We start from the raw sequence: 23,431 nt of genomic DNA, 5'->3' as shown, positions 1-23,431 counted from the left end.
CTCTCTGATTTCAGATTTGCTGCTTTTCCTCATCATAGATGACAGTAAATTAAATATCTTTAGGTTTTGGACTGTACCAGCTTAGACTCTGAGAACATGTAATGGCCATTTTTTTTTTAATCGTCAATCAAAAAATAACCTTTGGATAAAGCAATAATGAAAATAACGGTTAGCTACAGCCCTAAAATGGTGTACTGGTGTTGTTGGATCCAAGTTAATAAGGTGTAGTACCTGGGATGGACCAGGGTGGGGTGTCCTGGCTCCTCCTTGATGTCCGAGAAAAGACGGTTGAACACCAGAGTAGGTGGAGATGTTTTCCCCTGAGAAAAACAAAACACACACCCACAGACACACACATAAATATCAACCACTGCAACATTGTCTTTTGATCTATTGTGTTATGGTTACAAAGGCACAGAATGTCATCATCCATCTACATTTATTGATCTTTGCATACTATTTTGCAGTTGAATAGATGAATAATCACGATAGCAATCAGATGCATGCCCACGCACACACACACATGCACGGACATGAATACATGGAGAGAAGCAGCGGGACGAGAAGGGAATGTGCTGTACTGCACATGGCACTCTTGGAGCCATAATCTAGTAAAGCTAATATATGCATTCATACATGTGGATGAGGGATCATAAATCAGGCATCAGCTGAGCAAGACAGTGTGTGTGTGGTGTGTGTGTGTGTGTGTGTGTGTGTGTGTGTGTGTGTGTGTGTGGTGTGTGTGTGTGTGTGTGTGTGTGTGTGTGTACGTACATGTTGGAGAAAAAAAAGATAATCATGATAAAGAGGTTCTTCCCTCAGTGTGTGCATGTAAAGTTGGTGTGTGTGTGTGTGTGTGTGTGTGTGTGTGTGTGTGTGTGTGTGTGCGCGCTGCCATAGGGGGAGGTGAAGAGCAAAGCCTCTCAGCAGCTGTATGAGTGTACGTCCTGACAGGTCAAAGGGAAGAAGCGTGCCGCTATGAATGGGTGAACAGGGGGTGTGTCTGTCTGTCAGTCAGGGTGGGGGTAGTGACCCTGAGAGCTGACCTGCGTGTAGAGGAGGGGGAGAGGGGGAGGGAGGGATGGATACGGGGAGGGAACTGACGACTGACCTTCCTTGCGGGGTCGGCGTCACCCAACTTGCTGCTGGGGGTGCAGAGATCTGAGGATTTCCTCACCTGGCTCTCCTCCTCCTCCACTGCCTTCTGAAACACACGGAGGAGGACACAGCGGTTAAGCAGATCGACACAATACACGCCAAGGGTAAACACAACATAGACAGAGAGCGCTGAGACAGCGTGGAGCACAGAGGAGTATTCTAAATGTTTAAGATGATGTACAGGCTCTGTGGGGGAGTGCAGCGACGAGACCAAGAAAGGTGGTGAGGGAAAAAAATTACATTTGGCACCACCGTCGCACAGGGCAAAGATAGAGACAAATGGCATTTAAACGATGGGAAATAGAGACAAACGACATCCAAGGGAAAGAAAATGGAGACAAATGGCATTAAAAGCGTGCAGCAAGAGTGAGCTATGGCCTGAGTCGGCCTTGACACACTGTCGGAGAAAACGAAGGCAGCAGGCAAATGGATAAGCTAAGAGTAGATGCTGAATGAGCCCACAGAGGAGGACCTATGAATAAAACACAAGAAGAGCTGCGCTGATAGTCAACACGACTGCAACATGGCTCGTCATTATGTGCTTCTATGCATGTGACTCATTGGTATACATGCAACGCAGTTGGAGTCTGCCTTTCGCTCAATGTGAAGACATATTTTCTGTTGAATGTTTATGATTCATTGTGTCAGCTACGTACCCCTCTGAGCCACGTGTGTCCAGTAAATACTGCTGGCGCTGCCTCTAGTTGTGTGTCTCAGTGTGTGTGTGTGTGTGTGTGTGTGTGTGTGTGTTTTGAGCAAATCCAGGACACGCTCAGCGAGAGGCCACAAGCTGATGGGGTTGATGCTTATCTGCGGCAGACAGGCCTGACACCACACACAGGCTGCCTGCAGTTCACACACACACTTTCAGCCGAACTGACAGGTAGCACAGGCACCAGAGGTATAAGACTCTCCGGCATCACAACACGAATCGCTACGTAGCCCACAGCAACAGACAGACAGGTGGAAAAGAGTGGTGAGGAGAGGAGAGGAGAGGAGAGAAGGTCGGAGGAGGAGGAGGAGGAGAGGAAAACAGGAAAAGAGGACAGAAGGGAAGACAGAGAATTAAATGAGGAGAAAAGCGCAAAAGCAGAGAGCAGAAGGGAGAGAGAGGCTGTAGAAAGCATCAATAATTGACTTACAAGCCTTTTAAAGTCACCTATAAACGTTTATCCACAGAATGCACACATAGAGTCAGACACAGTGAATATTAAACAGACAGCCTTTCATCAGCCGGACTAAAGGATTTTCCTCTGGACTGTATTGGCTGAGAAACGCTGTCATTACCAGCTTAACAGCCTCAGAACAATACAGACAAATTACTGTGACAGCTATTAAACACCTGTCATATTATCCACAAGCCAAGCAGCAGCTACATTAGCAGCTTTAGCCAATATCATGTGTATATATTTATCTATGTCATTTTATTTGCACGTAACACTTTCACATAAAGTCAAAAACTTGTACTTTGTAGGGACAGTTGTAGTTTTGGGGAAATTTGATCTTGAGTTTTTAGTTTCTCTGATGTGAGGATTTGCTGTTTGATATCTTTACCTTGGTCTATGGAAAATTGTAATTCACTATTTTGTGACATTGTAAGAGACTAAATTACTCAAGGCATTCTAAAAATAACAAGTAAAACACATTTACACGTTTCTGTTTGCACACACTTTAAAAAAAAAGGAGACACAACATGCTAATAGGTCTAATTTAGAGGTGTTAGTAGATGGTTGTGGTTTTCCCATGCCTCCAGCTTTTATGCTAAGCTAAACACTTCCTGGCTCCAGCTCTGTATTTAACACACAAACATGACAGTAATATACAAGAACATACAAATGCTACTAGCCCTGGTTTGTGTGGGTGTGTGTACTGTATGTAGGGTACAGTCCCTTATTTACAAGGGTATGGATGAATGAGCATGTGCATGCAAATGTAATAGGCTGGAGCCATATGCGATGCCAGGTGCATCTCTGTGTGTGTATACAGAAGGGGGCTCATCCGTTTACGAGCGCTTGTGGTTGGTGTTTTTTCCATTTTTTTTTCCCTCCAGAAGGCAGCACTGCAGCACTGAAGAGGAGGGAGGGAGGGAAAGGGAGGAAGAATGAGCGAGAGCAGGAGGATGGGACGGGGCAGAGATAGAAGGAAGGTTGAACTGACAGAAACAACAATAAACCCACTGCAGTGGTGTGGAGGCGAGCCACGTCCTGACTGGCTGGACTCCCTCCAACGTCAAGGTTGTCTGAATGTGTGTGTGTGTGTGTGTGTGTGGATGGCACTCACAATTACATTCACCTGATCTAAAATCTGTCACTCCGCCTGCACAAGTGTGTGTATGTGTGTGTGTGAAACAGACTGACTGAGGGAGAGCATGAGGCCAAACTGACATTAACACCAGGTCATCCAGAGTCCTTTCATCTGGTTGACCTCCACCACAGCAGATGCTCTGCTGATGAGACAAGTGACAGCTCATTAAAAGGTAACTGTCTGTCTGTGTGTGTGTGTGTGTGTGTTCAAGCACAAGAAAGGAATTGTTCACAGTGTGTACATGTTTGTGTGTGCATGTATCCACATATAGAACATACGTATGGATGTGTGTGTGTGTGTGTGTGTTCCACTAATGGCTGCCTGTGTCTCTTCCTGTAATTCCTACTTACCTGACAGTTGACAGTTTAACGCCCACTGCCCATGCGCACACAGACACACACAGACACACACAGACACACACCCCCGCTCATTATTCCTGCTGCTCTGCACTCTCTATTCCTTAATGAATGTGTGCGGGTGCAAACGTTTGCACATTTCAACACAGCTGTTTTTCCTCTCCCCCTGCTGCCCATCTCTTTCTCTTGTCCGTTCCACCTTCCCATCCCACCCCGCCCTGCTTTATTAACACACATCATGCTGCTACTCGGTTCTAATCTACAATAATGAAGCACCTCTCTTATCTGGGTTGCTTCTGCAACACACACACACACACACAAACAGCCCTTAACCCCCTATGTCTCCAGCCCTTTGTCAGGCTGAAGCTCGCCTTACGACAATGTGGATTAGCATTCCACACACTCGCTCAGCTGAACTCTGCCCTGTTGTTCCCAATCACCAGCAGTCTGCTTGCCACTGCAGCTACACACACACACACACACAAAACACACACACACACACACAATTCATCCCACCACTACAGAGCTAGATGAAGCATGCTGCTGTAGACGCATGCGGCCATGTGAACTTTTACAATGACCCATTTCCCGAGCTTCAGTTTAGTCCCCAGACCATTAGCACACGTGATGTGTCTACAGCAGACGCATTAATGGAGCAGAAAGTGTTTTCTGTGTGTGTCTGCGTAGCCTGAGTGCTGTTAAATCCAACAATAACAAGCGGCACTCTACTACAGACATCCATGGCTGTACATTACCATACACAGTCTGCCAAATGCAGACGGAGAGTAAATGCACTTCAGCTGCAGCCGTGTGTTTCTACCATGAGCTCCATCTGTGCTCACCACTGCAAAGCACAAACATCTCATTTACACCAGGAATACTTGTTGCCTCCATTCTCTTTTGAGCTGGAAATTTACAGCAGAGGGGCATTGGAAGTGCTGAAGGCTGAAAATCTTCTGTAAGCTTGTGTGATCATTAATCTAAAAAAAAGTGTAATTTTAAGCATGTACGCTTTGCAATTAAATGAGTTTTTTCATTTAATTTTAAGCACGAAATGAAACTCTGCTCAGAGCATTAGATTTCATAATTGGCTGTGCTTGTGAAAGCACCACCATATCATTCATGAAGACTTGATTTTTGATTAGGGTGAAGGCTTTCAACTTCACAAAAAGTTGACAGACACCCAATTTCTTTGTAGCAGAAGACTCCAGAGGATATGAGCAAGTCTCTTTCGGCTCTTGCCAATCTCTGCTCACACCAACAAGACAAATCTGCTTTCTTTTCTATTCTTGCTGTAATTTCTATGTATCGGAGCTAAAGACAAACACATCGACACACACATACGGGCTGACACACTGCCACAAAGAGTGCAAACAAGTCCGAGGTCAAGCTCTCTTCCTCCTCCTCCTCCTCCTCTCCGTCTCTCCACTTCAGTCACATGGACACTCCAGATGACTGCTGTCTCAGTGCTTATAAAAACACACACACACACACACACACGCTTACTGGCTATAAATACACAAGCTGTCCCCATACATGTATAATAAAACACATACACGGCCTCTTCCCCAACAGATGTACACACTAAAGTGATGCATTTTCCATTGAGCAAATCTGCATTTACTTTGAAACATTTAAGAGCAAAGGAAGTGCGTTTAGGAGGGCAAGCTCTTTCTTTATATCAGAGTAAACTGAATATTTTTGTATTGGATGGACAAAACAAGACATTTAAAGATGCCACTTTGGGCTGGGGAAAATTGTCATGGGTATTTTTCACTATTTTATGGCATTTTACAAAAGATAAAGATCAGTGGAGGAACTAATGAAAATAATCATTGGTGGTGGACGACATACAAGTTTATAGCCAGGATCAGCTTCGGAAATGGTAATACTGTAAAACCCTGCCCAGGATATGACACACTCACACAAACATAACTAGTCTCAACAAGCCTAATGGCAAATCTTATCTAGGGCACAATAAAGAGTGCACAAGCCTTGATCTGACCTTTCATCCCAGAGCAGTAGGCCATGTCTGTGTGTGTGTGTGTGTTTTATTAAAAATCTATTTAAAATCCTTTCCGTGCCCTGAAACATTAACACTGTTGGGCCCAATAGTCTTCACATCTGTTGAAAATGAAAAATGAAACAAACCCCAGGCGAGCACCGCAGTCTGGCTCATGGGACACAAACAGAGGGGTTCACAAAACATAACTGTGCCACCCATCCTCCCTCTTCGTCCGCCTCCTCCTCCTCCCTCTAGGCCATTCATGAGCCTGGCATTCAGATGGGAGGAGGGGTGGGTGGGCAGCAGAGGAGGATGGAGTAATGCAGCTCATTCTCCTTTTTCCTCACTAAGGAGGAAGTAAACAGCCTTTATTTGGGTGCCTTTTTATTCTGCCTCAGACAGTGAGGGAGGAAAGCAGGAACACACACATGCACAGACACTCAGTCAGTCACGCCCTGTCTGTTTCTAGACCACATCCTGTTCGACTGCAGCCGTCAACTGTGTCAAAGATCAAGCTACAACTCTGTAGACATATATACTTCCTGGCCAAAGCCATGCAACAACGAGATACTGAAGCATTTGTGTGTGGCAAGAATTCACTTCTGGCTCATCTTGAGACGTCACTTTTTTCTCAAAGCTTCCCAAGTGACGACTTGTATACAGACATGTAACTTTTTGCTTGTAGTGAAGATCTGCTGTGTAAATTTGGGTTTGTGTTTGGGATCTGGATTTCTGGTGTCCAGAGCTGTGGTGGTCCCACCTGTCCCCTCTTCCCTACCACCATACACAGGCACTGGAGGCCTTTATATGAAGGTCTTAATCCAATAAGCCATTTATCCATGGACGGGGAACCGCACTTTGTTTCAGCAGCCAAGTCAATAACAACCCACAAGGGAACCAGGCAGCAAAGTGGGACATTTAAAGAAATACACTTTTTTGGTAGAGGCTCTCTGATTAACTCAGCACTGTGAAATGAGATGACTGGATTTTGCTTCAGAGTCTGTATGCTTAGTTCTCGAGTGATTATCTGCTGCGTCTTCAATTATTTGAATATTCAAAGAGAGCATATTCCTTGATCACTTCCAGTCATGAGAAGTAGCCCTTTGGTGCCCTCTGCTCAAAGTATTGGACCCTTCACTTAGAGCTTAAAAAGGAGGAAAAAATATTGTGTTCCTTACTGTATGCTCCGAGTTGATTACTCAGTTTTCTTTCACTTAACCCATGGAAAGAGATAAGCTGTAATAAAACAGAGCTGGGGAACAGATGAGGACAGGTCTGACAGGTGGACGGTTACACAAACAGGTGACGGAGGTAAACAGGAAAGAAAAAACAGGCAGACAGCCAAGACAGATGAAGAGACAAACAGACAACATGTGACCGTCTGTCTGTCCGTGCCTTCCCCCAGACAAACAGTTCACACACCTGTTCCTCCCGCTTTCCAAACACAGAAGAGAAAGAACAGAGCCAGACAAGCACACTGATAAGCATCAGCCAGACTAGTCATGCCAGAGTCACACACACACACACACACACAGGCAGATAAGGACAGGTTCGTTCCCGAACTGCTCTGGCTTCAGGCCTTGGGCACATTTTTGTGCCACATGGGCACTGTGTCTAGACAGTCCTCACACGCACGTCAAACACACACACACACACCACCTTTTCCCCTCCCTGCTAACGTGTTAAGCTCCGTCCTCCACAGCTACAGCTACAGTCAGCCATTTTACAATCCACACAGCCCTGATAGCCACAGCCAATGGACCTAACAGGGAAACAGAGTCTATGGGAGAAAATGAAGCGAGTTATATGTTAAAAGCAACATGCACTGTCCACCTCCTGTAGCTTTACCACTGACAGGAATTACATTTGGAAACCTACTACAGCATTTCTCTATGATCCTTCAAATAAAAAGCAGTCTCTTTAAACTCTCGCGATCAATTTTTCTATTCATCTCTCTCTCTCTATGCCTCTCTCCCTCTCCCTTACTCTCCCCTCCTCTGTTTCTCATGTTTCACAGTCAAATCCCAGGCGGCGGCTCCCAGTCTATATTCACAGCAGTACATGAGCAGGGTTGTAATAACGTTACCTCATGAATGGACAAATTGTCTGACTGGAATACACTAGGCAGACCAAGGTAACCCCCACCCCCACGTCTCACACTCACTCACACACACACACTCAGACAGTATGTATTAAAGAAGTGAAAGAAAAATACTACAGCAATTGAAGGTTATTTTCATTTTCAGTTAATCTGATAATTACTTTCTGGATAAATCTATTATGCCCTGCGAGTCCAGGGTGTAGCCCGCCTCTTGTTCAAAGTCAGATGCGATTGGCTCCAGCCCCCCGGCAACCCTCAAGGATAAGCAGTATAGACGATGGATGGATGGATAAATCTATTAATGGTTTGGTCTGAAATGTCAGAAAATGTGAAAGAAATGCCAATCATAATTACCTCAAGCTCAACATAACGTCTCCCGATATCTTGTTTTGTCCGGACAACAGTTTAAAACCTCAAAATTTCCAAATTATTTTCACTGAAGATGAAGAAAAATGGCAAATATCTACATTTGAGAAGCTGAGACTGTTGAATTCGTTGGCGTTTCTGCTAAATGAATTAATTTAACCATAAAATGACTAATTGTTGCGATTCAATTAACTAATTGTTTTACCACTGAAAATACAAAGCAAAATCATTCCACATTTGTCCCAGTCAACTAATTCCCTCTCAGCTGTCTAACCTCATTTTAAAATGGCTACATGATGAGTAACAATATGCATCTACTTGCTATAATTATCATGGAGACGATTAGTGCTGGTCGATTAGCTGGTCGACAGAAAATTAATCCATAACAGCTCTGATCGTTAATCAGTCATGTTATCTATCAAGATGAAATACCTGCAAAACATTTGCTCTCAAAAGGACAAAGAAATTGCTTCTTAAATTAAAAATCATTTGTTATTTTTTACTGGTAGACAAAATTTTAAGACATCACCTTAAACAGAATGAAATCTTCGATATACTATATGATTAATAAAGTCGTTACTGAATGAAACATTACTCAAATGCATGCTCTTACTGTAAGCAGTACAGACGTTGCATCAGAGTTAAGTACGATGAAACTATGTCACTCCTCAAATCATCGAGCCCAAGTGCTATGATTAATAATCATGCAAGTATATTGCAAAATAAGATAATTTTAGCTGTAGTCAGGCAGCTTTGTGAGAAAGCAAATCTGATTCAGCCAGGTAAAAGACAGATGCAGCATGCAGGTTGAGAGATTTATATCTTAAATTTCTTGTTTGCCCTCCCTGCCGCTGTAAAGAAAACTATTCTTTTTCTCATTTCACCTTCGATAAATGAGTAACATTATGAGGGTGTGATGACTCTTAAAATCCATGCATCCACCCCGTATTCCCTCTTCCCCCAATTTTGCCATTAAGTTTGACAAGAAGCATTACAGGCCATCATCAAAGTGTGGCCGGTGATGTTCATCTACATGCGCACACATATGCACAAGAAAATGGCAGTGTGTTTGAATCAGCGAAGGGCATTTAAAAATCACTCATGCACAAGAGAGCATACTAGCTGCATATTATACATGTGCAGCTTACCATCTCTGGCTCAGCGGCTCAGTGTGTGCGTGCTCCACTTTCCTTCCCCAGTGTCCCCCAGAGCGTTAATTACCAAAGCTGTCGGGGCTCACCTATGTGAGTCAACCAGGCCAGGAGACAGGCGCACACACACAGATGCGTGCACACACACACACACGCACACACACACGCGCAGATGCACACAAAAGTAAACAGACATCCCATCAAACAACTGCTCCATCAAACAGCAGTGTAGGAGGATGACGTAGTTTACCGCAAGCAAACTATCGTGCTCAAATACGTACACAGACACAAGCAGACACACTTTAGGCTCCCAGGAGGACGGGCCGACTGAGAATGAGGCCAGTGGGCTCTTGTATTGTCTGTGGATGACTGTACTCATCATTTGAGCTTCATCTGGGCCAATGTGTGTTTCACTATGTCTAAAAACGAAAGAGAAAGTCTCCAGAGGACCTTGCTGCCATAGGACGCTGTTCAGAGGTGGGTTACTGGTTCAAATCCGCAATTAGGGAGAGAAACACGCACAGTATCACCGCCGAGACACAACTCAGCTGCCTGGTTTTCTATAAAAGGGAACTCGGCTCACTATTTGAATGGATGAAACAACTCAGAGTGCTTGGAGACAGAGGGGAGTGAGAGAGCTGCAGAGAGGACGAGCGTTGCTAAGCAGACTGAAAGCCGAGAGAGGCTGTCAGCAAGCCAGCAATGCACTGCTATCACCACAGAGAGAAAATACAAAATGGAGACACTGCCCAGCCCTGTCTTTGCAATAAAATTACACAGCATCCACTAATATGCTTTACCATGCACACTAAAGCCTGCTCCCTGTAGCAGCCATGTCGTAGCTAAGTGTATTTTGTATGACCCAGCTACAATAATCTCATCATAATTGGGCACTGACAATTTTAAGACTAGTCTTAAACCAATTGAACGCGAATGTCTCCTCTTGAAAAGTGGAAATAAAAAACTCCTTGTGTTGCATCTCTAAAAACAAGACAAAGTGAAAATGGGCTCCACAGTCAAATAAATGTGTTTGAATTTGGAGTTTAAATGTTTTAATGCAAGTGTGGGAGTTCGCCCTAGATAAAATTCTTTACCGGCCTTAGTATGCGGTAATATATCGATCGGCGGTTTGTTTACTTCTTCCTCAGCACAGAAGCCTTCTCTGTAATGTGGAATACTGCAGTAAATGTCAATGCTTGGTTGGACGTTGCTGTCTGCAACAAGGCCAGAGGGGGGAGAAGAGGATGGAGAAGGAAGGAGGGAAAGGTGGAGTAAGAGAGTGGGGGTGAGGGGGCTGACCCATGATACGGTAGTCACAGCCCTACAAAGAGAGAGCTCCACCTGGCCAAAACACCCCGCAGGGTAAAATCTATCACAGACACATGGAAAGAGAAACTGTTAAATCCAAACAGGCCTTGGGTCCTCGTAGTGTTCTTTGGGGAGCTCCGGTCTCATCCATATTACATGCAGGAGCTTGTTTGAAGCCTCTACTGCTCGTCTCTGCATGGGCAGCTTGGCTTTGCTGTCCAGTCCCCTCAGGCTCGCCTGTCTCTCCCACACACAAACACACACAGCCCCCGTAATGCAAATCCATCAGCCACCATGACTCTCCCTCTTCTATTTCTCTGTCACAAGCTCTGGTTCTGAAATCAAGTCTCTGAAGACCATTCTCTCTTTCACTTTCACAATGTCTTGTGGACTGCAAAATGTACTTTTACATTTGCTTTTAATCTGGCTGAATCTGAAGTATTAAAAGAAAGCCTTCATCTTCAAATCTACACACAGAAATCTGCCTGTGTTTGGTCAGAGGCAGCTATTCGCTTCCATTCTGCCTGTATTGGTATTAAAGCACCACAACCTATGGCAGGTGATCCCACAGTCCACACACCAGACTTCCTTCGGTAAAACAGTCACTGTCTGAGGCATACTTGACAACAGCCCAAGAAAAGTACGGCTGGGTTTGGTAAATGTCATTATGGTTGACTCAGAGCTGTAAGTGAACACACCTGGGCATAGATCAAACAGACTGTGCGAGGTGATAAATCTTTGTCCTGGCTCCACAGTGACGCTGATGAGTGGAGAGCAGACTGCAGCACTGATGGAGCACCGTGACTCACGCTGCAGGATAGGGTTGGCGTGGTGACGGGAGGAAGTGGTTGATGGTGGTTGCGTTTCGTGTGTCTGGCTGTGTTTGACCCTCTGACTTCCTTTAATCACGAACTGCGGACTGTGTCAGCTGCACAGCATCCCGTGCTACTGTGCGTATTTATGTGTCATCTCTCTAATAAGAGATGTCATCATGTGGCTTGTTCAAAGCTCACGTCAGGGTCAAGTCACAGTCTGGCTTTCTGTCGTTCCCCTCCGATGATGCAAGATCAAAAAGTTTGGATTTACATTTTCAACAGTAACTTTGGTTCTTTCATGGGGCCCACAGAATAGAAAATAAGGGTGCGTGGTTGTCGGCCAAGGCAGCTGACGGAACAGGCAACCGCGCCAAAATTGCGATCATTTGGCTGGAGGCTAGATTTCTTTCCTCAACATGAGTCAGTCTTCTGAAGAACTACTGTATGGCCTCATCTGGGATCAGGGTGCGTCTCGGTCTGTGAATTTTGATGGTGATGACAAAGAAAATGTCTGGCATAACAAAGTGCACTTGTCATAGGCACTGGTTAAAATGTAGCTAGACTGTAAACCACAAGGCAATGTTTCACTCTTCAAAAGGATAAAGTCAAGGGCAATAATGCGGGCCAAGTTGCCCCAGCAGCAAGGCTGTTTTAATACGAGTTAACAGCAAAGCCTGAAAAAGAGCTGGACACGCTAAGTACGAGAATCAGTGCCACATGGTCGTCAAGAGTCGCACACACAAGCACACACCACTCTGTTGCTTGGGGACAGTTAAGGCTTGACTTGACTATTAGCTGGCATGCAAGGATGTTGAAGTGCTCTCATCAGTCTCAACACTTACTGAAAACCTTAATTAGGCTTCCATAGCTGAAGCATACTCAAATAAAAACACAAAATATATACGTTTTATGAAAGCTATTAGGTAATTAATTGCATTTGGAGGTCAACGACCTCAAGGATTGTCTGCTACTTAGTTTATGCGGTAAAGAGCTGCGGTGGGACTGTTGAGGACCCAGAGGGAAACAGCCTTCTATTTACAGGTTCTTGATGAGCTGGTATGGACCCCTGAGGGATATGAGACGGAGAAGACTGTATGTTTGCATGTGTGCCTACCTTAACAAATATCAGGGAGACGGATGATTCCCATAAGCGGTACAACGGCAGGTGGGAATAGCGGTGAGATACACAAATCAGTATTTGGCAGGGCAGAGGCAGGAAGAGATAGAAAACTGAGAAAACCACAAAATGCCACTTGTTTCACCTTCACTAATGCAGTCTGTTTCCCAGTTGCTAACTTTACAGCCTTGCCCTGAGCAACATCAGTCAGACCCCCGGTGAGATAGGGATTTACAGGGTATGGAGGCTGCCAGTAGTGGAAGGGAAAGAAACAGTTGGAGGGTGTTTGATGTTAGTGGAGCAAAGGTGAGGCAAAATAAAGGACTCGCGGGGCAAGTAATCACCCATCCAAGCCTGTCAAGTTTGCATCTCACGGTGGTTTGCTGTGCTTTTTGCTTTAATCTGATGCGTAGGCTGAAGGTCGAAAACTGGCACTGGCCACAACAGCATTTAACTTGGCAGCCATTGTTAACTGCAATTAAATATGTGGGGGCTGGTTGATTGTGGACACCTAAACAAACAACACATGCAGAATCACTTCCATATGGAAATGACAAGCTATTACCAAACATGCAAATAAATTACTGGCAAAGTGGAGAGATGGGGATTCCTTTAATCGTACAGGCCGACTATTTCCCCGTGATTTTTCTGTGTTTGCAACATGCATAATTGATCAGTGTAGTGGCTGGGCTTAATGTGTTGTGGATGTGCCGGGTGGCAGCCCAGCGGGACTCATGACACTCCTTTGATATCCTGTGTTTATCTCCCTGTCTGGGAGACTGTGACTGTGGGAGAAAATATGAGAGAGTAAGTCTGTACAGTGTGTATGTATCTATGTGTGTGTCTGCTATGTATAGGTGCGCCTATGGAAAGTGTTGTTGCTGGGTTTCTCCATTTATCTCTTCATTAATCACTGTTTCCACCGGGAGGACGCCACAGACAAGTCTTTCAAATTCGAACGCACTCTCTCTGCCTGCACACAACACGCACAAGCTGGCAGTCTCCCACAGTCCTTTTACAGTATACCTCCCTCGCCTACGACTCCCTGCCCCCCAGCACACAACCTGCTCGTCTGACCGTCTCCTTGGGAGACCAGACAGTGGACAGCTAATCTTCTCATCAACACATCGATTAGTTAATACCAAGACTCCTCATTATTCCGGTCTCATGCAAAACAACCCAAGCAAGCTAGTCAAACGTGTCACAATCCAAGCCGCTTTCTCTTCTTACAGTCTTGTTTGAACTCGTAGCCAATTATATTCCCCCCTCTTTCACTTGTCCTCGTTCTCGTTTTCCTTAGAAGCAACAAACTGGTCTGACGCCCTGAGGGGGGAGAGCCAGAGCACAGTAAATATGCAAACAGGCTGTCAGTCCAGGACTCTTTTAAAGCCTGTAGGACATTTGGCTGGGAGGGGCTTAGCCAGTTTGTTTAGTCTATGAGACTGTTGGCAGACGTGGCAAGGGCTCCAGTGTATCTGTACTGACTTACAGTATCTCTGCTGCCTGGTGCTGTGGCCTGCTCACATCAGTCCCATAGCAGCGCATTATCTTCTTCTGGTGGTTAGGTGGGAGAAGAGTCCAAGCCAAGGAAACAGTCAAGAATAACAGGCTGCAGCTGGGATGGGAAAGTGCGACCAGACAGCCGATGGTACATTTTTAAAAGTGGGATTGTAGTGCACGGAGGAAGCTGTGAGCTGGTGCACACCAAATCAAAGTGTTAAATTAAACTGTAGCTAAGGCTTGTGGCCATTTTTAAAATTTGTTGGTTCTGAGATTGAAAACTCGAGAAGATCCTTCTCTTTTTAAGAAAAAGCCTGAGAAGTAATGACTTTGGCGTTCCTCCAGTGAACCGCAATGCTGTTATGGAGCTGTGATACTGGCACTGACCTGATGGTGACATACCAGAGGCCCCTCGGCTAAGCCCCTCCTACCTTGTGGGGCCCCATTTAGCCCTTTACAACAGGCAACAAACACTGGCCAAGGGACAGCCTGTTGTGCACAGGGAACATGGACGGTCTCCCACACCAAACTACATACAGGCGTGCAGACTGTGGGTTACTCTGGGCCAGCGTTCAAAGAAGCTGCTGTGTATTCAGTATAAGTGGATAATTGTTCTTTGGAAAAGGCATAGACATAGAAACAGACATAGAAATATGTGTGTGAGTGGGGTGGGGGGGCAACAGAGAGCAGTTAGCTGGGGAAATGCGAGCTAGTCGCCATGTGATTGGCCAACTAAGAGGGCTGTTCCAGGCTAGCTTTGTGGTTCAGCTCAGGTCTTGGAGAGGTTAATTTTCAACTCTGGGAAAGAAGAACTGGGGCCCAAGCCCCCTGTAACAACCTAATGGCTCAGGACGGCCAGTTTGATGGAACAAGGCCATAGTGTAGAGCAGTTTGTGGCAAACAAGAGCCAGACCCACCTGTCCTTGCCTTACCCCTCTCGTCTTCTTTTTACTTCTCTTCTCCACCCTAACCTCATTTAGTCAAGCACCTCTCCCAGGGGTGGTATGTTTTCTGACCACAGATGCGCCGTTTGTGCCTGCCTGATGCTACTTCTATCTGGCAGCCTGTCTGAGCAACAAACATAAAGGCAGGCGATAGCAGAAGCAGAGGTGAGGTCAACTTGGGAGACTGGCGCACATGTCTGAACACAGACAGGAACTTACGCAACACCAACTGCGGCCCTTGTAACCGAGCCTCTCTCTCGGTCCATCTCCTCCTCTATTCAGTGTCCGTGTCACCCGACAACTCGCCACATCCATCAAGGTTGGAGACGCGATCAATAGCTGCTGGCTTTCCTCTCATCCGCCATGTAGACGCACACAAGTGGTCTTATTGCTTATGTAACGATCGACTTATCGGGTCATTTGCCTGCTTATTTTGTTACTGTCCGCTGATTGGGGCCCAGGGGGTATTGACTGTTTACAGACACATGTGGGCAACAGCAGAACGGACCGGGGTGGAATAAAAGGATGGTGGTGAGCGAAGTGTGGTAAAGCGAAGAGTAGACAGAAGGCCACAAGTCAAGATAGATGAAGGCATGAACACAAGAGAAGAGAGGGCAGATGGAGGAAGGACATCAAGATAGAGGGAGAGGTAGAGGAAGGAGGAAGCGATAGCAAAAAAGCAGCACAGTGAACAATTAGCATGCCTGCCAAAATCCAATTAGATACAGCCCAAGAGAATGACTGACAAGCAGACATACAGACATAGCAGACAGCCCAGGAGACAGCCAGAGAGTGCAGCTGCACTGGTCTGCGGTAATGAAGTCACTGGTTTCCAAATAGCAAATAGAGGAAGCCAGAGAGATGCAGCTGTCTGCCGTCTGTGCCGCAGCCACTGTGTCAGCCCAGCCTGAGAGACAGACAGAGGAAGGCTGTTCTCTCCATCTGACACTTCTGACTCGGGGCCAGCACAACGCAACAAACAAGGCTGAGGCAAATAAGGAACACACAGCTATGTTCACTATGTGCTGCCACAGAGTTATGCTCCCTAGGGCGGGAAATATATCTAAAATATCATAAAATATTTTGAGACAGCATTTTTTTTTCCTTCTACATGAGACAAGAAAAATAAAAAAAAGTTAAAGTAAATCAAACCAGTGACACCACACAAAGTTAGTGTTGGAGAATAATGTTTACATTTCAGACTGTAAAAATAACCTTTGTGTATCTTTATAGCTTAAAATATAACTTGACCTAATGCAAGTACTGCTGGGGATTTGTCCTCAGATGGTTTGTAATACACTGCTAAACAAGAGCTTGCCTGATGACATGCCATGTAAACACACTGCCCAAATAAAAAAAAAAAATCATGATCATCAAAGGGAGTTTGTACCACTTCCTGTCTTGTCAGGAAAAAAACGATCATCCAATAAAAGTGACGACACATGATCTTGTCTCAGTGGAAAGTACAAGTATCTGTCACAACCCCCGAAGGCAAAATGAACTCATTGTCTGTCCGATATTGAAGTAACTCTTCAGATAAGGCTTCAGCTTGTTGCTGTCTGTTGGTGGCGTCTGTCTAGCAAGCTCTATTTACACAGCAGGGATCAGTAGACAGGGCAGCAGAGCCTTGGGGCACAAAGCGTCATTTATAGAGAGCAAGCCCTGGAGTTTTTAACTGCACCTTCTCAAACCAAACACTCCTAACAGGATACGGGACTAGTAGCCATTGGAGAAGGTGGGAAAAAAAACTTCCAGAAGGCCCCCTTGTTTGCATCTCTTCTCTTTTAGGGAGGTCCCAGGGCTCTCCGGTAAAACTATGAACCGCTTGTAAATGTGCACATTGACACTGTGTGTAAATAAGGGCCACTGGGAAAGGGGTCTGCAGTCGGGGTTAGACCAACACACCGAGGCGAGCCAACTTTCTAAAAAGCATGTGTGACTATAAGCTGCCTGGCTGGCCTTCTACTAACATCCACAGGGATGTGGAAAGTATGAGTCACACAGCGAGTGCAGTGGAGGCGGCTGGACGCTGAGTCTGGAGGATGTTCAGGGTGAGAGACATGTCCGTCTGCCTCACTTCCTGTTCAGCCAAACACACACTTTCATCACACAAATACACACACACACACACATAAATAGAGAGTGTTTGGACTTGGAAGGGAACCCTGTGTCCTGACTGAGTGAAGCGGGACACTGTCGGGTCACCTTGTTCTCTGGCCACTGACCTTTCACACACCCTTGCATCCGTTTAGGTGGGGTGGGAGCGGAGTGGCATCCTCTTTTAATGCCAAAATCACCTGCTTCCTGCAGACTCACAGGCAACTGTCTTTCCAGGAATTTGGCCATTTGTGACTTTGTGATTCACTGCCTAAACAAACTTAGCTGTTCCACAAAATTTCACCGCTGTAATAAATTTGACAACCTCACAAACCTGGTCACTACCGCTAAATAAACAACAACAACAAAAAAGAAGAACAAAAACCGAGAAATAACACCATAGAGAGATGACAGCACCTAAAACTGTGGTGAGACAGAGGCTCCAGAGAGGCTGGTAAAGTGCGAGACAGACAGACGAAGATGTGTCATACTAGCCTCTAATTAGAAGCTCATTACACGCATAAAGGTTGGCAATGTCTCACACACACACACACACACACACACACAAAGATTATAGGACTCATCATCCACCTTCAGCATGTTTCTGCACATGTGTGTTTTGCATCTGCGGTCTGTGTGTTGCTGTTTGTGCGTGCCTGACACTGACACTGCACGTTGTCCTCCGCAGTATTAAAAAGTCTCTGCCTTTGCGAAGGAATGTCTATGTCTTCCAAGATGCATACCTTAAACCAAAGAGGAGGAAGAGAGGGAGGACAATTGGGAAAAGGCGAGACAGGAATGCGGTCGGGCCGCTAGACGAGACCGCAGACGGCATTTCCGGAACATTCACACACACTAAGTCAACCAGACAGAGAAGAACCAAGGCATCTCCCCATCTCAGGTACATAAACTATACAAAATGTGGGTGTCTGGTGTTTCAGAAGTGTGCGCACTCACAATGATTAAACACAGCAATCTCTCTGCTGCACAGCGTCTCACTTGGCCTGCTGTGTTATCACAAATAAATCTTGCCAGCAAGAATTTGTGTGCTTTCTGGTAAAATCCGGAATATTCTTCTGTGTTTTTTTTTTTTTTTTATTATTTACTTTGCCAAAAATCCATCTGAACTGGTGGGTTTGGGAGTGAACAAACCCCACCACACAGACAAAAAGCACAACACTACCTTTACCCACAACACAATACAAAAAAGGGCAGTGCGCTATGGTCAGAGGGAGGTCATGAGACATAAACCAGTCAATGGCAGGGAAACAATCTAGAGCTTTTCCCCCCCACTGAATGCTGACTTTTCAATAGGCTTGCTGCCCTTGTGGCATAGATACTGCATTGACATGATTTTTTTTTTTTTTTTTTTTTTAAACACACTGCAAGAATGGGAGGAATCGGCAAAATCATCAATCATCAGGCAAAATCATTTGAAAGTCTGTGCAGCATTCTGGCCTACAGTGGTAACTACCGGTAACACAATGAAGCCATTTTCACTTTCAGGTTTGCCTCAAAATTTTCTCAAATTTTCCAGGTTTGTCTAAAAAGATGAATTCCTGTTAACTTGGGTTTATTTTACAGCCACATAAAAGGTTTAACAATTAACTGCTGACATGTAGTTCTGATACAGGGGTTGAAAAGGCTCTTCCTGAGCCGCCTATATTGGCCTTTTGTTCAGTGTCATTCCCTGTGACCTCCAGGTGACCTGAAGGGACAAATTATGCACTTCCCCTTCAGCTGTGGCCAGCTGGTCTACACTCATCCAATCAGACCTGGTCAGGCAGATGTCACCACCTGTCCCAGGACTCTCTCACACACTAGGTCAGCACTGGTTTAAGAAAACATTGACCGTTAGGTAGCCCGGTCAAACCTGCTGAGCACACAGAATATAGGACTTGACCAGCATTGAGTGGAAGGACTAGCCAGCCAGGCCATGAGACTTTAAAAGCACATCAGACATAATAAAACACAGGCTTAATTGACTTCCTTAGCAGGACTATAATGAATTATATTTTATTGCATGCAAACAAGCAAAGTCACTCAAAGACACAGACGTCATTAAGAAGTGCACTTACTTTGTCTAGCGACCTCTTGAGCTTGTAATGGAACTTCTCTTTGACCTCGTTCAGGAGCTGCTTGAGCTTTGGCTCCTCAGGCGTGCCTTGGTACTTCCGGGCAAGCTGCAGGTAGCAGGGCCACTTGGCAGAGTCAAAGCCCCAGTGGCAGGTCCTCTTATCAGGTGACTTGTGCGAGTGCATGACAAACTTCTGTGGTGAAAAGAGCAACTGGCACTCAATGCACTGGATGCAGGGCGCCTCGGGCTGGGTGTAGAACTGGGGCACAAAGAGACCCTGGCACTTCCCCAGACACTGGTGCTCCACCTGGAAACTGGATTCGCTCTCCTTCAGCAGGCCCTGGGTCGACAGCTTACCGCTGGGGTCGGCAGGCAAGGCCGCCCCAGGACGCAGCAAAGCGTTGCACAGCCGTTGTGCATCCGTCAGTGTAATGAGGCCACAGGAAGGCGCGTTGAACGGCAGAATGCCCAGCACCTTGAGGATGTGCAGCTGCTCAGCGTCGCAACGTGAGCAGTAGACATAGAGCTCATCGCACACAGTGTTGATCTGCTGCAGGGAGAAGTCGCGGAGGACAGAGTTGAGCACCTGGGGCAGGCAAAGCCGCTTCTCTCCCCCAACGATGAAGCAGGAGATGGACTCTCCCTCCAGCAGCGAGTGGGTAAGTTCAGTGGAGCTGTCACAGGGAACCAGCAGAGGGCCCCCTCCCAGAACAGGAGGGGAGGGCAGTGGGGGCATGCCAGCGGGGGAATGCTCGTGGCCGGTGCGGGCTGAGAAGGCAGCCGGGCCTCCGAGGGAGCTCTGGCTGCTGAGGGTGAACTGGGCCAGTGTGTGTTTGAGCCCAGGGCTCAGGTCCAGGGCTTTAGCAGAGCCCACCATGTGCAGTTCAGCCCGGCCCTCCGCATCCATGTCAAAGTCGTTTCGCAGATCCTCGATCTGCTCCCTCTTCACCTTGGGAGTTTTGGGGAGGGAATCCAAGTTGCGACGCTTGAGGTTGATCTCCGCCATCACTCGTTTCTTGATGGGTGCGTCTTCCAGTCGCTCTCTGTACAGCCGTTTCATGTTGCCCTTGAATGAGGTCAAGTCTTTGAAAGGGGTTTTCAAACTGGTCTGGGTGCTGGCCATGTCTAAGCACGAGGTTATTGTCGTTTCTGTCTGCTGACTGAGTTCTTGTATTCCTCTAAGTCTTTTTTTCTCCTTAAGCCTTTTCAAATTACGCAAATCTTCTGGTAGTTAGACACATGCATGATGGTGACTGAAGTTTTCTATGTTCTGATCCGGTGCCTGAACATGAGAAAACAGGGATTAAAAAAACAGAAGAGGTGGAAAAAAGCATTCACTATCTAAACTGTAATTGATCACGGGATAAACAAACTGAAAATCATCTAATAAAAAATGTCGTGGAGCATGAAATATCCATACAGAGTTAAATGTTTTATTGCTGGTGTCCTGGCTGGGGGCTGGAGAGGTCAATGGCTTTTTGCATGGACCACTAAACCAAATGGCCATTACCATACTTCACACAAACACGCAGCTTTTTCAGCCCTTGTAATTGAACCCCAGGAGAAATTTGCATCTAGGTTTTCACCAAAGGTTTTGCAACAAACTTTCCAGCACAAAGTGAGAAAATTAACAAGCAAAACCAGTTGACCAGACATGACAAGCCGAGCAAAACCCCCCACCGCCCTGCCCCTCTGCCATTACATTGTTAATGTAAGGCTACAACAATGGTCAAAAACATTTCACTTAGCAAATGAAAGTGCCCTTCTCAACCATACTGTGCCTTCCCCTAGGTCTGCTTACCCCACGCTGACCCCCATCAACTCCATGAAAAACAATTGATAAAAGCATTAACAGCAGTTGTCCCCTTCTTTCACAGCTTGACATACAGCCGTGTGGAAAGAGGTGTTTCCCCCCCCCCCCTTTTTTTTTTTAAACTCTCAATCTCTACTGTAATGAGGTAAACAACACTTTGCTGGGATCCTCAATTTAAAACGCAATGGAGATGATAATGGCTGCTGCTGCTGCTGCAGTATGACACACAGACGGCTCACTGACGGACTTCAGCTTCAAAACGCAACACTTACTTGGACTGTTGTCGCGAAATGCATTTGATTAACAGCCCTAGAAACGCACCTTGGGTTGATTCACCACTGTGAATGAATTTGCATGCTTTTGCTAATTTCACCATCCCATCTTTTTTTTTTTTTTTTTTTTCTTCTTCTTCCACCGACTGAAATGCTGCGGTGGTGCAAAACCTCGAGCTCGATTCCGAAGCGGGTTGATGCTGGTGGGCGTTTAAATGGCAAATATCACCGTGGGCCGATTGAAGGACGGGAGAAAATTTTTTTTTTTTACAAAATCAGACTATATTCATGAGGGTCTAGGGGGAAGCAGGGAGCTCCTGCCCCAGCCTGCTCGGGACTCCTGCTGAAAACCTCCAACCACATCGGGTTATTTCTGTAAGGAATCACCGCGATGCTTGGCTAAATAACTACACGGTGGTATTTCTCATACAACCATTAATAGCTACTGGGTAATATTTCTTAATGTCACCCCCCCTCCTCATTTCTGGTCTCCTCTTTGCTGCTGCAAGGACACCGCGTTTAACACAGCTCCAGCTCCGCTCCATCCCCAGCTACCCCCCCTTCCTCCTCCTCCTCCTCTCCAGCCTGCACACTGTACCTCGCCTCCTCCTCTGCTGGCTCGCCACGACGGCTGTGGTATGCAGACAGCGCTGATAATGACATTCACTGTCTACAGTCTGGTCTGGGAAGGCACCGCGGTCGAGCCTTACGCACACACCGAGCCGGTGAGCTCACGGCGGGGCTCAGGTAGAGAGGCTGTCCGGCACAGTTACACCCAACGCTCAAATCACTCGAAACCAAAAAAAAAAAAGATATTACGCACTTGTGTTTGACATTAATTTAAACCGCAAACACGGTGGCAGCGAACACGTACGCACACAAACAGTGAGGGTTTAAAAAAATAAGCGCATTTATGTGAGAACCAGAGAGAAAATGTTGTCTGTGACCGGGTGACGTTCAGGACTAATCGTGCTAGCTAGCTTAGCTCCCCCAGCTCACCCCGGCACGGCCGGCTGTGAGGCGCTTTAACCAGCCAAGAGGGCTACGAAGCAGGCTAACCCGGCTCCGGAGAGCACAGGCAGGCTAACTTAACCCGGTCCAAAGAGACCGACAAGAAAATAGACTTGCCTCGACTGGGGGGGGGCGATAGCTCGCCGAGGTTACCATACTAAAGCAGGCTAACCCAGCGGTAAAGCTGGCTAGCGGAGAGGACCGCTAACATCACAGCAGGCTAACCCCAGATACAGAGCGACAGGGCAGGCTAAACCAGGTTAGCTTCACCCCCTCTGTCCCCCGGGCCGACTGAGCACAGCTACCCAGCCGTTAATCGTCACGCGCTGGGATCAACAGCACCAGACACCACCGCTTTTATTACCCGGCCATTTAAAAAGCTCCCTATATATTCTTTAAATCGTGTGAGCGCTCACCTGGACGCTTGTGTGTCGCTCGTCCTCACTCGCCCGCGGTCTCCTCGGTACTGGAAAAGCCTGGCGAAGCGTCAACAAGATGCCGCTAGAGGTTCCACTACAGCCCCGAAACGTCACACTGCACACGGGCTGAGAGGCGGAGACGTCACCCGGCTGACGGAAACTATGCGGGGGTGTCTCTGTCTGTCTGTCTGTCTGTCTGCTGGTCTGTCTGTCTGTCTGTCTGCTGGTCTGTCTGGCTGTCTCGCACTTGCCAGGAAGAGATTAGTTTTCCTCCAGCTGCACTTCAATCAGACAGTCACTGGAAGCCAAAACCTGGCGTCCGCGGACTTTTTGGAGGTCCTGACAAGGGTCCAGCATCTGGTCCTCACTGCAGTGGCTCTTCACTGCAAAAATAAAATAAAATAAATAAAAATAAAAAAAAATTAAATAAATTAAAAAAATAAAAAAATTAAATAAAAAAATAAAATAAAATAAAAAATTAGTATAAAAAATCTTAATGCATAACTATCAGAATCAGCTTTATTCGTCAAGTATGTGAACACATATAATTAATGTGACTTTTCCACTGCTCTAATGTACTTACACACAAACAAACAAGCGGGGAAACAAGAAAAATA

The 23,431-nt window shown here is 46.2% G+C and overlaps 1 protein-coding gene across 1 annotated transcript in view; it reads right to left on the bottom strand.

Moving 5' to 3' along the window:
• The window catches only part of skila (SKI-like proto-oncogene a), a 34,360-nt gene extending 11,463 nt beyond the window's left edge, over window positions 1–22,897 (bottom strand). The window contains exons 1-4 of the mRNA XM_070844733.1: window positions 22,812–22,897; window positions 19,301–20,581; window positions 1,112–1,204; window positions 232–320 (exon numbers count right to left, since the gene is read on the bottom strand). Of these exons, the coding sequence (XP_070700834.1) occupies window positions 232–320; window positions 1,112–1,204; window positions 19,301–20,422 (1,304 nt within the window). The 5' untranslated portion in view covers window positions 20,423–20,581; window positions 22,812–22,897. The remainder of the gene's footprint in view (window positions 1–231; window positions 321–1,111; window positions 1,205–19,300; window positions 20,582–22,811) is intronic.
• Between the last annotated feature and the right edge of the window lie 534 nt (window positions 22,898–23,431).

The sequence above is a fragment of the Pempheris klunzingeri genome, chromosome 15 (genome assembly GCF_042242105.1).
Source record: "Pempheris klunzingeri isolate RE-2024b chromosome 15, fPemKlu1.hap1, whole genome shotgun sequence".
In the NCBI taxonomy this organism is placed as follows: Eukaryota; Metazoa; Chordata; class Actinopteri; order Acropomatiformes; family Pempheridae; genus Pempheris; species Pempheris klunzingeri.
This window is presented reverse-complemented; position numbering and strand designations above follow the sequence as displayed.